This window comes from Nicotiana tabacum, chromosome 4, assembly GCF_000715075.1.
Source record: "Nicotiana tabacum cultivar K326 chromosome 4, ASM71507v2, whole genome shotgun sequence".
Classification (NCBI taxonomy): Eukaryota; Viridiplantae; Streptophyta; class Magnoliopsida; order Solanales; family Solanaceae; genus Nicotiana; species Nicotiana tabacum.
Window position 1 is genome coordinate 56,802,966 of NC_134083.1, and position 12,174 is coordinate 56,815,139.

General features: G+C 32.6%; 1 protein-coding gene across 1 annotated transcript; it reads right to left on the reverse strand.

Moving 5' to 3' along the window:
* Positions 1-1,690: 1,690 nt before the first annotated feature.
* LOC107778747 (WAT1-related protein At5g64700-like) lies at positions 1,691-11,294 on the reverse strand. The gene is made up of 7 exons (XM_016599045.2): positions 10,763-11,294; positions 10,568-10,630; positions 3,439-3,555; positions 3,120-3,345; positions 2,846-3,004; positions 2,434-2,585; positions 1,691-2,276 (listed from the first exon to the last, which is right to left on the reverse strand). The coding sequence occupies exons 1-7, from the start codon at positions 11,185-11,187 to the stop codon at positions 2,003-2,005; spliced, it is 1,416 nt and encodes a 471-aa protein (XP_016454531.1). The 5' UTR covers positions 11,188-11,294; the 3' UTR covers positions 1,691-2,002.
* Between the last annotated feature and the right edge of the window lie 880 nt (positions 11,295-12,174).

Here is a 12,174-nt window from a genome sequence, read left to right on the forward strand (position 1 = left end):
GCCACCTCGTCTGAAGCGCCACTATTCGACTTGCTTGCCCAATTTTGTCAACCACGATAAGCAGAATCTGCTCATCAAGGCCGTCTGAGCTCGACCGCAATAAGCGGATGGACTAACTGTATAAGGGCAGATTTTGGCCTAATTTGTCATTAAGGAAAGAGTCGGTCGAGGTCGACAAGAAGGCATCAAAATTCATGGCCAACGTATCAACCATGATCGAGGCCAAGCACTGCATAAAGGACAATAACAACCAGTTTTCAGAATGGGATATTAGAGAGAATATTCTCTACATTTGTACTATTATAGTTTATTAGGGATATGTGTTGAATATATAAGGAAAAAAAAGAGGAAGAAAGACATGTAATATTCATTTGATAAGAACACTTTTCATAAGAAGAATCTCTCCCTCTTATAAAAATAAAAAAATGTCTTTTGATAAAGATTCTTGCTCATATTATTCCATATCTCTCCACCAGATCAGAGGATTGTTCAAATAAATCTTAGATCTCTCTGTCACTTATCATTGTGAGGAGAAATATTCGTCCAACCCATCTATTATTGGGTGAACCATTTTTCTTATTTACTCAAATGACATTTATTGTTATTTATTGTTAGTTACACCTTCATTATTGCTGATACTTTGAGAATATTTTGCGCTTATTGTCATCAATTATTTACGGGGCATGTTCCCACCTTCCGCACGTTTTTAAGATTTACATCTAGAGTTATTATCCATAAGTAGATTTAACCCATCATTATATAAACATAATAGATTAACCGAAAGTTATACTTTTTTGTCAAACAATACCGTGTTCGCTAAATAGTTTCAGCAAGGCTAGTATAAGATTTAATTTTAGATAAGATTGACACACAAATACAGGATCATTAACGAAATCCATTAGGCGTCAGCTAAACCCTCTTTGACTTTGGCTTTCCATTTTTTTTAGCAGACACAGAAGCCAGATTGTCTTGTCGCCCAAAGTGCCACCACCACATATTCGTCCCCCAATATACTTAAAAAACAACTTAGAAGCTTGCCCCGCGACTAAGCTATTCTTGCAATTCATATAAAAATGTCACTTTTCTGAAAAGAATTGATTTGTCAAATTAAAGTAGTTCAATGACTACGTCATTTGACAGACACACTCCCTATTAGTCCTTTTATGAAATGATATTAACGAAGAGATGGATTGTTCACCGTTTTTATGAAAGCAGGTAATATTGCTCACTAGGCTTCTTCCAGTCCATAATAACTAAAAAGGTGGGACACTTGTTTAAGTGGAAAATAGTTTGACCATGTCAATGAAATTTTCGCTTTTCTCATAGTTCAAGATGTTTAAAAAAACAAGAAAGTGTATGCTAATGCAAAAGCAAAATGGCTTTTTGTATAGCAATCTGACGCAAGGAAATATAAACAGATAGAGAAAGAAATACTTTAGTCGAATGAGCTGCGGCTTCATTCACTCTTTATTCAACAACATCAGCCTTTTATAGGCAATTACAGCAAAAATAAACATAACAATAGGAACTAATTACTAGAGTCTAGGTAACAGAAAACAAATCTCTTAGATATTAGGTAAACAAACAAATCAAAAACAACTAAAAGTATCTTTGACTTATTCTACTACTATTATTCAACCAACACAAAACCATACTAAAGAATGTCAACTCCAGTCACGGTCAATTAGTATGTGATTAGATGATATGTTTATTTAACTAATTAATCAACCAATGCCAATAGCAATGTTGTCTGACAAAATTTTATTACAACAAATTAAATAAAAGGAGTTTGATATGTTACATCACTAGGACGCAAGTCTGAATCAAGTTGAGACTAGAGATTGAATATTGGCTTTAATTCATCAGTATACAACACCTGAGCGTTAGAGGCTCTTGAATTATCGAAGGGACAAAGAGTGAGCTAAGGCTAATTCCGTGGCAAAACTGGTCCCTCCAAATGTCGTTGAAAGCAACTCCTATTAAATCATTCATCACCAAAACTTTATTCTGTTAATTTGTTTATCTTGCTGGACACATTGGATTCCTTTTCTTCTTGTGTTTGAATAGGAGTAGGAACTTGTACTGCTATTGATTGAAATCTAGCACTTTCACGTGCTAAAATTGGAATTTCCATGTTTATGGAATGCATTCCTTCATTTTGAGGCGTTTGTGCTTCAGCATCTCCTACATCCGATTCAATTCGTACTGGGAGCTCTTTGCTCTTTGCCCGCAAGAACGAGTACAATCCCACTATGATCAGAAACATGCCAATCAAGCTGCAAAAATATTTAATTTAAATGAAAGTAGGCAACTAAACGTAACAAGATAGCTAGTACTTAGTTTAAATTTGCATTAAGTTTGAGTCTTGCATCATAAATTTTAACTAGCGAATTAGAACAGATAAGTTGAACATCAAAGATCACAATTTTTTACCTTCCGATACTGATCTCTTCACCAAGAAAGGCAGCTTCTGCGATAGCTATAAAAATCAAAGACAGAGGATTGAACATAGAGGGGTACGTTGGTCCTCTTCTTGCAACTGCCCATGATATCAGGCAAAATGTTGCTGCCGTTGCTAACGCTCCCTGCATTTTACAAACACTATTAGCTTTTCTCTCAAGTAAAGGTTTTCAAACTGATACTACTTCCTCCATTTCAATTTATGTGTCTCTTTTCCTCTTTAGTCTATTTCAAATTACTTACTAATAAGCTTTTAATTCCAACATTCTTATTTGACACCCCGTAAGCATCATTTTTGGTATGTTACACACCTTTAATTCAATACCAAAATGACTCACTTACTGATCCAAATTTGCCAAACATGAGTTATGGAATTGACTCTTACCGAGTAAAAGATAGTGATTAGCTGCAAATTCAATCCCAGCTTCCAAGAGACCTTTCTTCTATCTATGCATAATCCAACTACCACGCTTTGGATCGTTGCTATTACGCATATAATAAATGTTGAAGAATATTTGTACGGGAACACTTTGGACACCTTGGCCTGTTACATAATTAAGAAAGGGATAATATCATAAATTACTCATCTTATACGTCGATATCAAGCTAGTTAATTCATCTCAAAAAGTTAACTGCCTTAACCTTGGCTACAAATTTACCTGTATTAGGAACCAACAACCATAAGACATGCAACTACAAATCAAGAAAATAGTTCCACGAACTATATTCGTATGATCCTTGGAACTATTTTCATGCTTGTTGTGATGACTGAAATGGAACACTTTGCCTTTGTAGAGTGTAATAGTCAGTGCTCCGGCCAAGCACAACATTGCAGCTATAAGTTTAACTTTACCAGCCTTAGTCTTCAGTCTTAGCTTTTCAACACTTCAGCATACAAAAAAACAGAAGTAAAATAAGCAAAGACATAAATGAGCTCGAAATATTCCATGTCCTAAACTGAATGCTATAACTTCATACCGTAATACAGTTGAGAAGATAAAGGTTACTATTGGAATTAGATTGAGGAAGTTAGTAGCATATGTCGCAGTCGTGTCTCGGAGGCCATAATAGAAAAGTCCCATAGCCATAATGATCCTGTTACATTGGTATAAATTTATTAAAGAGCTATGTAAAATGCTACTAAGTACTAATTAACCATGCAAATTAAACACTTGCAGATTGTAAGTTTTACTATAAATAAGTATCACATGGAGTGTTTCAGTAATTTATGGCAGCAATGAATTTTGGTATTGATGTGTTTCAAACAAAGAAACATCCAAAAAAAAATACAGAAGGAATACTGACTAATCAGGAAGAATATTTTGGAGCAATATAAGTTGGTTACATTTATGTGCCAACAAAATTCTTGTGGATAACAATAGCTTGCAAGCTTTCAAGGTTTGACAACTAGGTTATGTATCTGTACTTTAATTCGATGTGACATACTTATTAAATTTCTGATGTATAAGATAAGGTGTTGTATAAACTTTCATTTCCCCTTCTCTTAGTTAAAAAAACTGCAGATAATCTTGAAGCAGAGTAAAAAGTTGAGAAATCTCCTAAAGTTTCCTCTTATTTATTTTTAAAAGAAATGGACCTAGCTTTCCCATTCTTGTTTTCATCACTTTGTTCCTTTTTGGAAGACTAATACCAACCATGTTAGAAAGAAGGAAAGCTAGCTAATACCACTTATGGTAGTTTAATGATTATCCAGAGGCAATAAGAAGGCTTTGATCGTTCAAATTGAGACTTAAAAAACATGCTTACCTGAATCCTAACCTAATCTTAAAGATGGTGATTAGTACCAAATTTGGAACAGCCTCTCTATCCCTCCGGGCAGGGGTAAGGTCTGCGTACACTCTATCCTCCCCAGACCCCACTTATGAGATTTTACTGGGTTGTTGTTGGTGGTGATTAGTACCAAACCCCCCTCCCCCCGGGTTTACTGGCTACAAATCCTTGCCATAATTGGTAGCAACCAAGTATATGTAATGCTAATGCTTCTCAAGTCCTACATGAGTAGGTTTTACTACCAAATATGAAAGTTGTCAAGTTAGGAACTTAGGATAGTACATTAGGAGATGCTCGTTCGTTGCATCAACACAGTTTTTCATGGAAATTAAGACATGGGTTTCTTAAATTAAATGCTCTTTGATCATTAAAATAATTCTGATTAATTGTAGTCATAAACTCATACACATGGTCGGATTCCACATTAATGCTGTTTATTAGAGTACGAACATTCTGATTGATTACTGATATATATAAAATCACCAAATTGTGCACATTAAGACGCCTGTATGACGAGACACGACAAATTGTATTAAGTCTAATGCAAAGTCTGTTTTTGATCCTTCTATCGGAAGGCACAACCAAACGACATCATTGCATCGACAGCTACCAAGATGTATATGGTAATTATCGAAACAGCAGCTAGCAAAGTGAAGGTCTCCTGAAATGGATATCTATAAATATGCGTGTCAAATGGACAGGTTTGATTGAATTAATTTAGTTTTTTTTTCTTTTCACTTTTAGTTCGTGCCGAAAACTATTTATATTTAGTAGCCGAAAAAGTATTGAGTTAATAACTAGATGGATCACCCGTATGAGATGAGCAGGTTCAAAATGGTCCAAACTAGGGGTGTCAAATTTGGCCCAAGCCCAAATGACCCGCCCAACCCACCCAAGGTTGGGCTGGTTATTGACCCGCCTATTTATTGAACTTAGCACATCTTGACCCAACTCCTCTCAACTCATTTAAAGTTGAGCTGATTTTTAGACCAAAATGATCCAAGAGTAACTTTGCAAAAAAAAAGTCTTATTTAGTAATTATACAACTCATAAGAAAATAATACTTATTAAGTAAAGCTTGATAAGAGTTAAGCGAGTTGGGTTATGACCCAAATTTTAGTTCATCTTGACCAAGCCTATCTTAACCCAAATAACTAAATGACCCGCTCAAATATTAACTCAACCCATTTAAACCCGCTCATCTCGCCCATTTGACACCCTTAGTCTAAACAATGGCTCATCACGCACCCCACCCAACTACCACGTTTTAGTTTCTTCCTTTGATTCTTTGTGTAATTACCAAGAAAAACTAATAACATTCCTTTTCCTTTCATTATGACTATATAGTATAACATATCAAACAAAGAAAAGTATTGTAATATTTTGACAAGGATTTTTATAGGCCAATCTGAGCTATATATTTAGTCCAAATCAGCAGTGGCGGAGCCTGGATTTTAATTAAGGGAAATCAAAATATAAATAAGTAAGCACACAAAGAAAACAAGGGGAATCAACATATAATATATACACATAAAATTAAGAATTTAAAGTATTTACACAATGTAATTTTTCGATTAAATGGTGTCAATTGACTCCCCTTGCCAATAGATGGATTGAATTGGAAGTATCAAAATAGGCTGAGTTATTAATTGGATTGGTCACTAACCAGCTTAAATTTGGACGGGTTGGGTGAGTCATGAAACATGAAATAATATTACCACCCCTATCTATAACAAGGTTTTCTACGCTAATAAATTTGAAAAATAAATTATAAAAGCAGAAAAATGTATATTATGATATTGCGAATTCATACAAACGACTCTAACTAACATGGTAATTGAAGCATAATTGTTGGTGTCATAGAAATAACATATCGGTGATCAATTTCAGCAATATATAATACTATAGTATTTCCGAAAATCAACCCGACTAATTCATAATTAAGAAACTTGTTGAGTTTATATAAAACATGAATGTGCATAGAACTAATCACAGAAGACAACTTCTTAATGCATGTTAAGGATTATATGAGCAAGTCCGCTTCCTTAGAACTATTGAAGTGACTAGTATTAACACTTCGTGATTGCCTTCTCGTACATGCCCTCACTCTATCGTAGTACATAATACTCCCTCCGTTTTAATTTACGTAAACCTATTTTTTTTTTAATTTATATAAAAAAAAATGGCATATTTTTTTATTTGGAAATAATTTACCTTTATTTAATAATTTATAACCACACAAAATATATGTGTCTCATTTTATATCACAAGTTCAAAATTTTTTTCTCTTTTCTTAAACACCATGCCGAATCAAATGAGTTCACATAAATTGAAACAGAGGGAGTATAAAAATAAATTCAAAAAAAAAAAACTATTGTCATGAAAGGTGGCAGGAAATAGAACGACCCATTTGTCATTTTGCCATCATAAAAAAGGCTCAAGTTCCCATGCATGGTTTGTTAAGCCTTACTTGAAACACTAGCGAGGTTATGTGAGCAATAATGTGTAAATGTATATTTGCCGATTCTTAGTGTAACACTATATTGATACTATTCAGAAAATTTAGTGGGTGTTTTGCACATAAGAATTATAATATTTCAAAAAAAAAGAATTTTTTTTAATTGAAAATGGTATTTGAAAATTAGAGTTGTGTTTGGACATGAATATAATTTTGGGTTGTTTTTGAATTTTTGTGAGTGATCTGAGTGAAAATTTTGAAAAATAGCTTTTTGAAATTTTTCAAATTTTCGGAAAAATCCAAAATTCATCTTTAAGTTAAACTGAAAATTTTATGGCCAAGCGCTGATTTTAAAAAATAAAAATAAAAAATTCAAAAAGATAAAAAAATTCTTATGACCAAACGGGCTTTTTAACTTTACACTCGGAATTAAGCAACAACATTAATCTGGTGCAAATATCACATGAAGGTAAACGAATTTCTGAATCTACTCATAATTGCAACTAACCCAATTGAAATCCCAAATGCAAAACGTGAAAATCAGTCTTTGCTGGTGGTGAATATTGGGCTAAGAGTGAGTCACATGGCAACTCATCTCATTCATTATCAGTCTTAATTAATTTGTTGCATCTCATCTTTCGAACTCCAGTGTAATGTGTGACATATTCAAAATCCGAATTTGGTGCATTTAATTTATTTTAAGTAATTACTTATAGCATATGTTTTTATATTAGCCATGTAATAAAGATATGTCATAATACGAAGTTGCCATCATATAGTGTCTTCTAGAAAATTCTACACCTTCTCAACATGTTTTTCAAGTTTACCATAGTAAAGGCAACTGAATTTATCCTTACTGTGTAACAAATTAAATACGATTGTAGAGATTAAGTAAAAGAAAAAAAAAAAGACAATTTAGGTTTACAAAAAGTATTTGAACTAAATCCCGAGGAAAAAGTTATTTTCCTCCAAAATAATTTAATGCAATTCTCAATTTATAATAGTTAAAACTTTCATGCAATCCAATATAGTCCTAAAAAATGATGCCTTTTTTATATTTAAAATAATTTAATTATAAAATTTATCTTTTACTCTTAATTAAATGATTTATAACCACAAAAATAACTTAGGGTTGTTTTAGACCACAACTTTCAAAAGTCTTCTTTTCTTTCTAGGTAAAAATCATTTACATCCCGCTAACTTTGTTTTAAAAATCAAACCCCCCCTCTCAACATTGAGCAATCATAATTCTCCCCCTCATTTTCTAATTAGTTTTTTAATGCCTATTTTAACCTCTATATTATCAATTTTTATCTTTCTTTTAAATTTTTCTTAATATCATTATATTTTTCTCATTTTTCTAATATCTATGTTATGAACTTGCCTATATAATAACTAAATTACATTTTTAAAATAAAAAAGGTAATCAAGCATATGATTTAATGATGTTGAATAATAAAAATGATGAGCGGAATAAAACAAATTACTCACATCAATAATTTTATTAATAGTACTTAAATTTCCCAAGCGCAAGATTAAGACTTTGATTAAAAGCAATTACCTAAACTAACTTAGTAAAATCTGACAATGGAAGTACTGACCGAAAGAGTATTTACTTTTATATCTACCTATTCTAAATGACATTCAAGAGAAAAACAATATGTTTAAGCATGCACCGAGTTAATTTGATTCATTTGATAATTTTTATGAGTTCTTTGAAATTATTGCAATCGTCTAACCAATAATCATGTATGCCATTTAGAATTTTTATTTCCTAAATGAAAAATTATTTCTATGCCTTCTTGAATATACTAGCCTAGTATGTAGAATTTAGTTTTATTGTTTAAGTGAGCATGTCTCTCTTTTTGAATTTAAATCATAATCTTGGCGACATTTGAAAAATATCGTAAAAGTAACGGATTTTGTTTAGCATTTCAAATTGGTGTATGCACCACTTTACTCTTGTATAGACAGTTAGACATTTAGAAGAACTATTCAATCATATAATCAATTGGAACTCTCAAAAGACTTTTCGTTTTTCCCACTCAAAATTTTTGACTTCCATAACCACAAATATGTACACATAGATGTTTAAATCATTCCAGAAGCATAACACTTACAATTACTTAAATAAGTAGGATGAATTTATCAAGCTGAGTGGTATCATGGTGTTTCTATCGATGTTATTCTGGGAACTAACTAATAAAGATAAATGAACACTGAGGATGCATAAGGACTTTTATATGTTATAACTCCAAACTTTGAAACATATGTATTTTCCTATTCATAAGTTATTTTAGAACATTATGATGAATTTTAATGAAAAATGTACTATTTTTTGTTGCAATTATGAGCGGATACACAAAAGCTGCTTATTTTAACCATTAGGTTCGCAAGTCATAATGTTCAAATGATCAATATTTTAAAGTTATTATATTAAGTATTTTATTTGTGTCATATTATTCACCCTTTTGTTGATATCGTTAATTATATTACTTACATTATATTGGGAGGAAGAAAACATATCAACAATCTAAAGATAAAAACGGTTATTTCTCCAAAGTGAAACATCAATGAGTAGATACTAGGGGTGGGCATTCGGTTTTCGGTTCGGTATTTAAAAACTTCAATTCGGTATTCAGTTTATCAATTATGAATACCAAATACCATACCAAAGTAGTTCGGTACGATTCGATATTTCTTACTTTGGTTCGGTACGATTTCGGTTTAATACATTAGTAGAATAGATGATATAGATAGAGTGGCCAGTGGACTGGACATTTGGACACGATGTCCTAAGCTAGCTGATGCCTGCTAGACAATACTAGAATTTATGTTTGATATGATATTTGGAAGAAATAAAGTAACAACAAAAGTGCAAAACCAACATTCCAAGCATGTTCCATCTATGATCTAACAAGCATCAACAAAAATCAGCCAACTAACGAAATAGAGTAACAACAAAACTCTAAGAGTCTCTATTGAATGGATCAAGCAGTGGACAAAACCACTGTTGTAAAATGGAGAAAGATGGTGGATCCTCCGAGCTAAGCAAGAAAAAGAGTGTTGTTACCTCAACTGTTTCATTGTCACCAAAATCTTCAGTGAAGAAGGTATCTAGCACAAACATCCAGTAACAACTCCTCAAGAAAAATATCTCAACTTAACGGCAGGACTAGTCTTACACCAAGCAAGACTGGGCAAATCAGTCATGAAAATATAATAAAAAAGACCTTAGAGAAATAAAGAACAAAAGCCACTCTTCCGAGAAAAATAGTAATGCCAAAGAATCCTCAGATAGAGATGGTCCAAAACTAGAGAAGACGACTTGCCTCAAATAGAGATGGTCCAAAACTTGATAGAAGTCTAGGTTAGAAAATAGAAAGGGAAAGGGGGCAAGACTTAAGAGTATCACTGCCCGTAAGTCTGGGTGTGGGCTTAGGCTTATTGGGTTGAAAAAAAAAAGAAGTTGGGCTTGGAATAAAATATTTCGGTAGACCGAAATACCAAAAACTCCGAACTAACCGTACCGAACTATCGAAATACCGCAATTTTTGTACCGAAATATACCGAAATATCAATAAAATCGAAACCGAAATATCAAATTAATTCGGTTCGATCGAAATTCGATTTTTCGGATTTTATACCATACCAAGTTGATACCTCATTCTTGTGGGGCCACATTAATGAAATAACTTGGCAGGCAAAAATAACTAAAAGGGCTACAGTAGTAAGGTCCAATCAAAATAACACAGTAGGTAAAATTTCAATTTTATCCCTGTTGGACGGCAAACACACAGCACTACCCGAAGCTCCTCAATTGTCCCTTATATTTGAAAAAGAAAAAACAAGACTTACCCGGTTAATGCGATCATGAAAAGCCAGAAAAAAACGGCCCATGTCACTTTCTTTAGGCTCTCTCTACAAAATAACAAACACAAACAAAAAACGTAATCAGAAAAAGGATAGTACATATATTAAAGAAAATGGCATTAACTGTACTGAAACTCATTAATTGGAAAGAGGAAAGAAAAAGGAAGATAAAGATATAACCTTTCCCAAATAAAAGCAAAAGGAGCGATACAAAGAGTGGCGACGACATGACGGTAAGCCATGAGTGCGAAAACAAAGGTCCCTTTACTTAATATCACCTTTGAAAGAAGTTGTAATCCAGTTGCTATCGCTTGAACTGTTAACATTCCTATCAATACATTTGATCTCCTTAACCTTTTCTTTATCTCCTCCATCTTCATCTCCTTCTTTAGTTCTCTAGATCTATTCCTTCTCTTCTTTCTTGTAGACAAAATCTGCGTGTAATATATATACTGAGAAAGAGAGGAAAAACTCACAATCTTTGGTATAGTCTCTTTTTTTGCTCCCCATGTTTCTTCTTGACATGAAGAGTTAATAACGAAAGTGAAGAAATAAAAGGAGAGTGATCTCCTCTCTCCTGCATCCCAGCAACGACTTGAATTCATGTCGAGTTGGTTCTTTGTGTGAGAATCCTATATACATACGATTGAGTTTAATTACCCACGTTTTAATTGGTTTTCTCTCTCTTTTTCCTTGGTGGATAAATGAGAATTGATAGGGAAAATCTCGGAACTTATTTTTACGGTATATTACATGCATTTGTTCGTCGCCACGTGCAGTGCAAGCCAAATTATCCAATTTCAGTTATTATTACCTTTCCAAATCAATAATAATAGGAGTAATATTTAACACTACATACAATAAAAGAGTCCTTTACGTTCTCTACGTTTACCATTGCATGTGTCCAGTTTGTACTCCCAACCAGTGTTGGATACGTTTCTTTTATAATGCAGATAGACAGCAAAGATGTGAAACAGAATTCTGGTAGAAGTTATATTCACAAATGAAACACAATTCTAAACACTAAGCAAAATTAATGTCTTATGGCTAATGGTTATAAGGGGAGGGGGGCAGCCAACTGCATGCCTCTCTTTATATACTAGAGTTAATTAATTTTTTTGGCCGTTTTCAAACGCAATAAGAAATTCACATTTTGACATTAATTAATAATAAAAATGACAATATTAACTTTAATTTGTTCATTGGAAATATAACAAATACTCTTAGGTTCTTTACTCTAAGGGAAACTTTGGAAAAAAGAAATTAATTCCTACTTGATATCTGAAAAAAATCAAATATTGTGGACCATAAGAAAAATGCCAAAAAATAATTAAAGTGGACCGAAAGAAGTAAGTTATTTATAATATTATTATAAATAATTTGTGATCAGTATTATTAAGAAATTCACCTTTTAGCATTAATTAACAATGAAAATGACAATGTTAACCTTAATTTGTTCATTGGAAATATAACAAATACTCCTAGGCTCTTTATTCTTAAGGCAACTTTGGAAAAAAGAAATTAATTCCTTTTTCATATCTGAAAAAATCAATTATTGTGGGCCACAAGAAAAGGCCAATATTTTTTTTTAA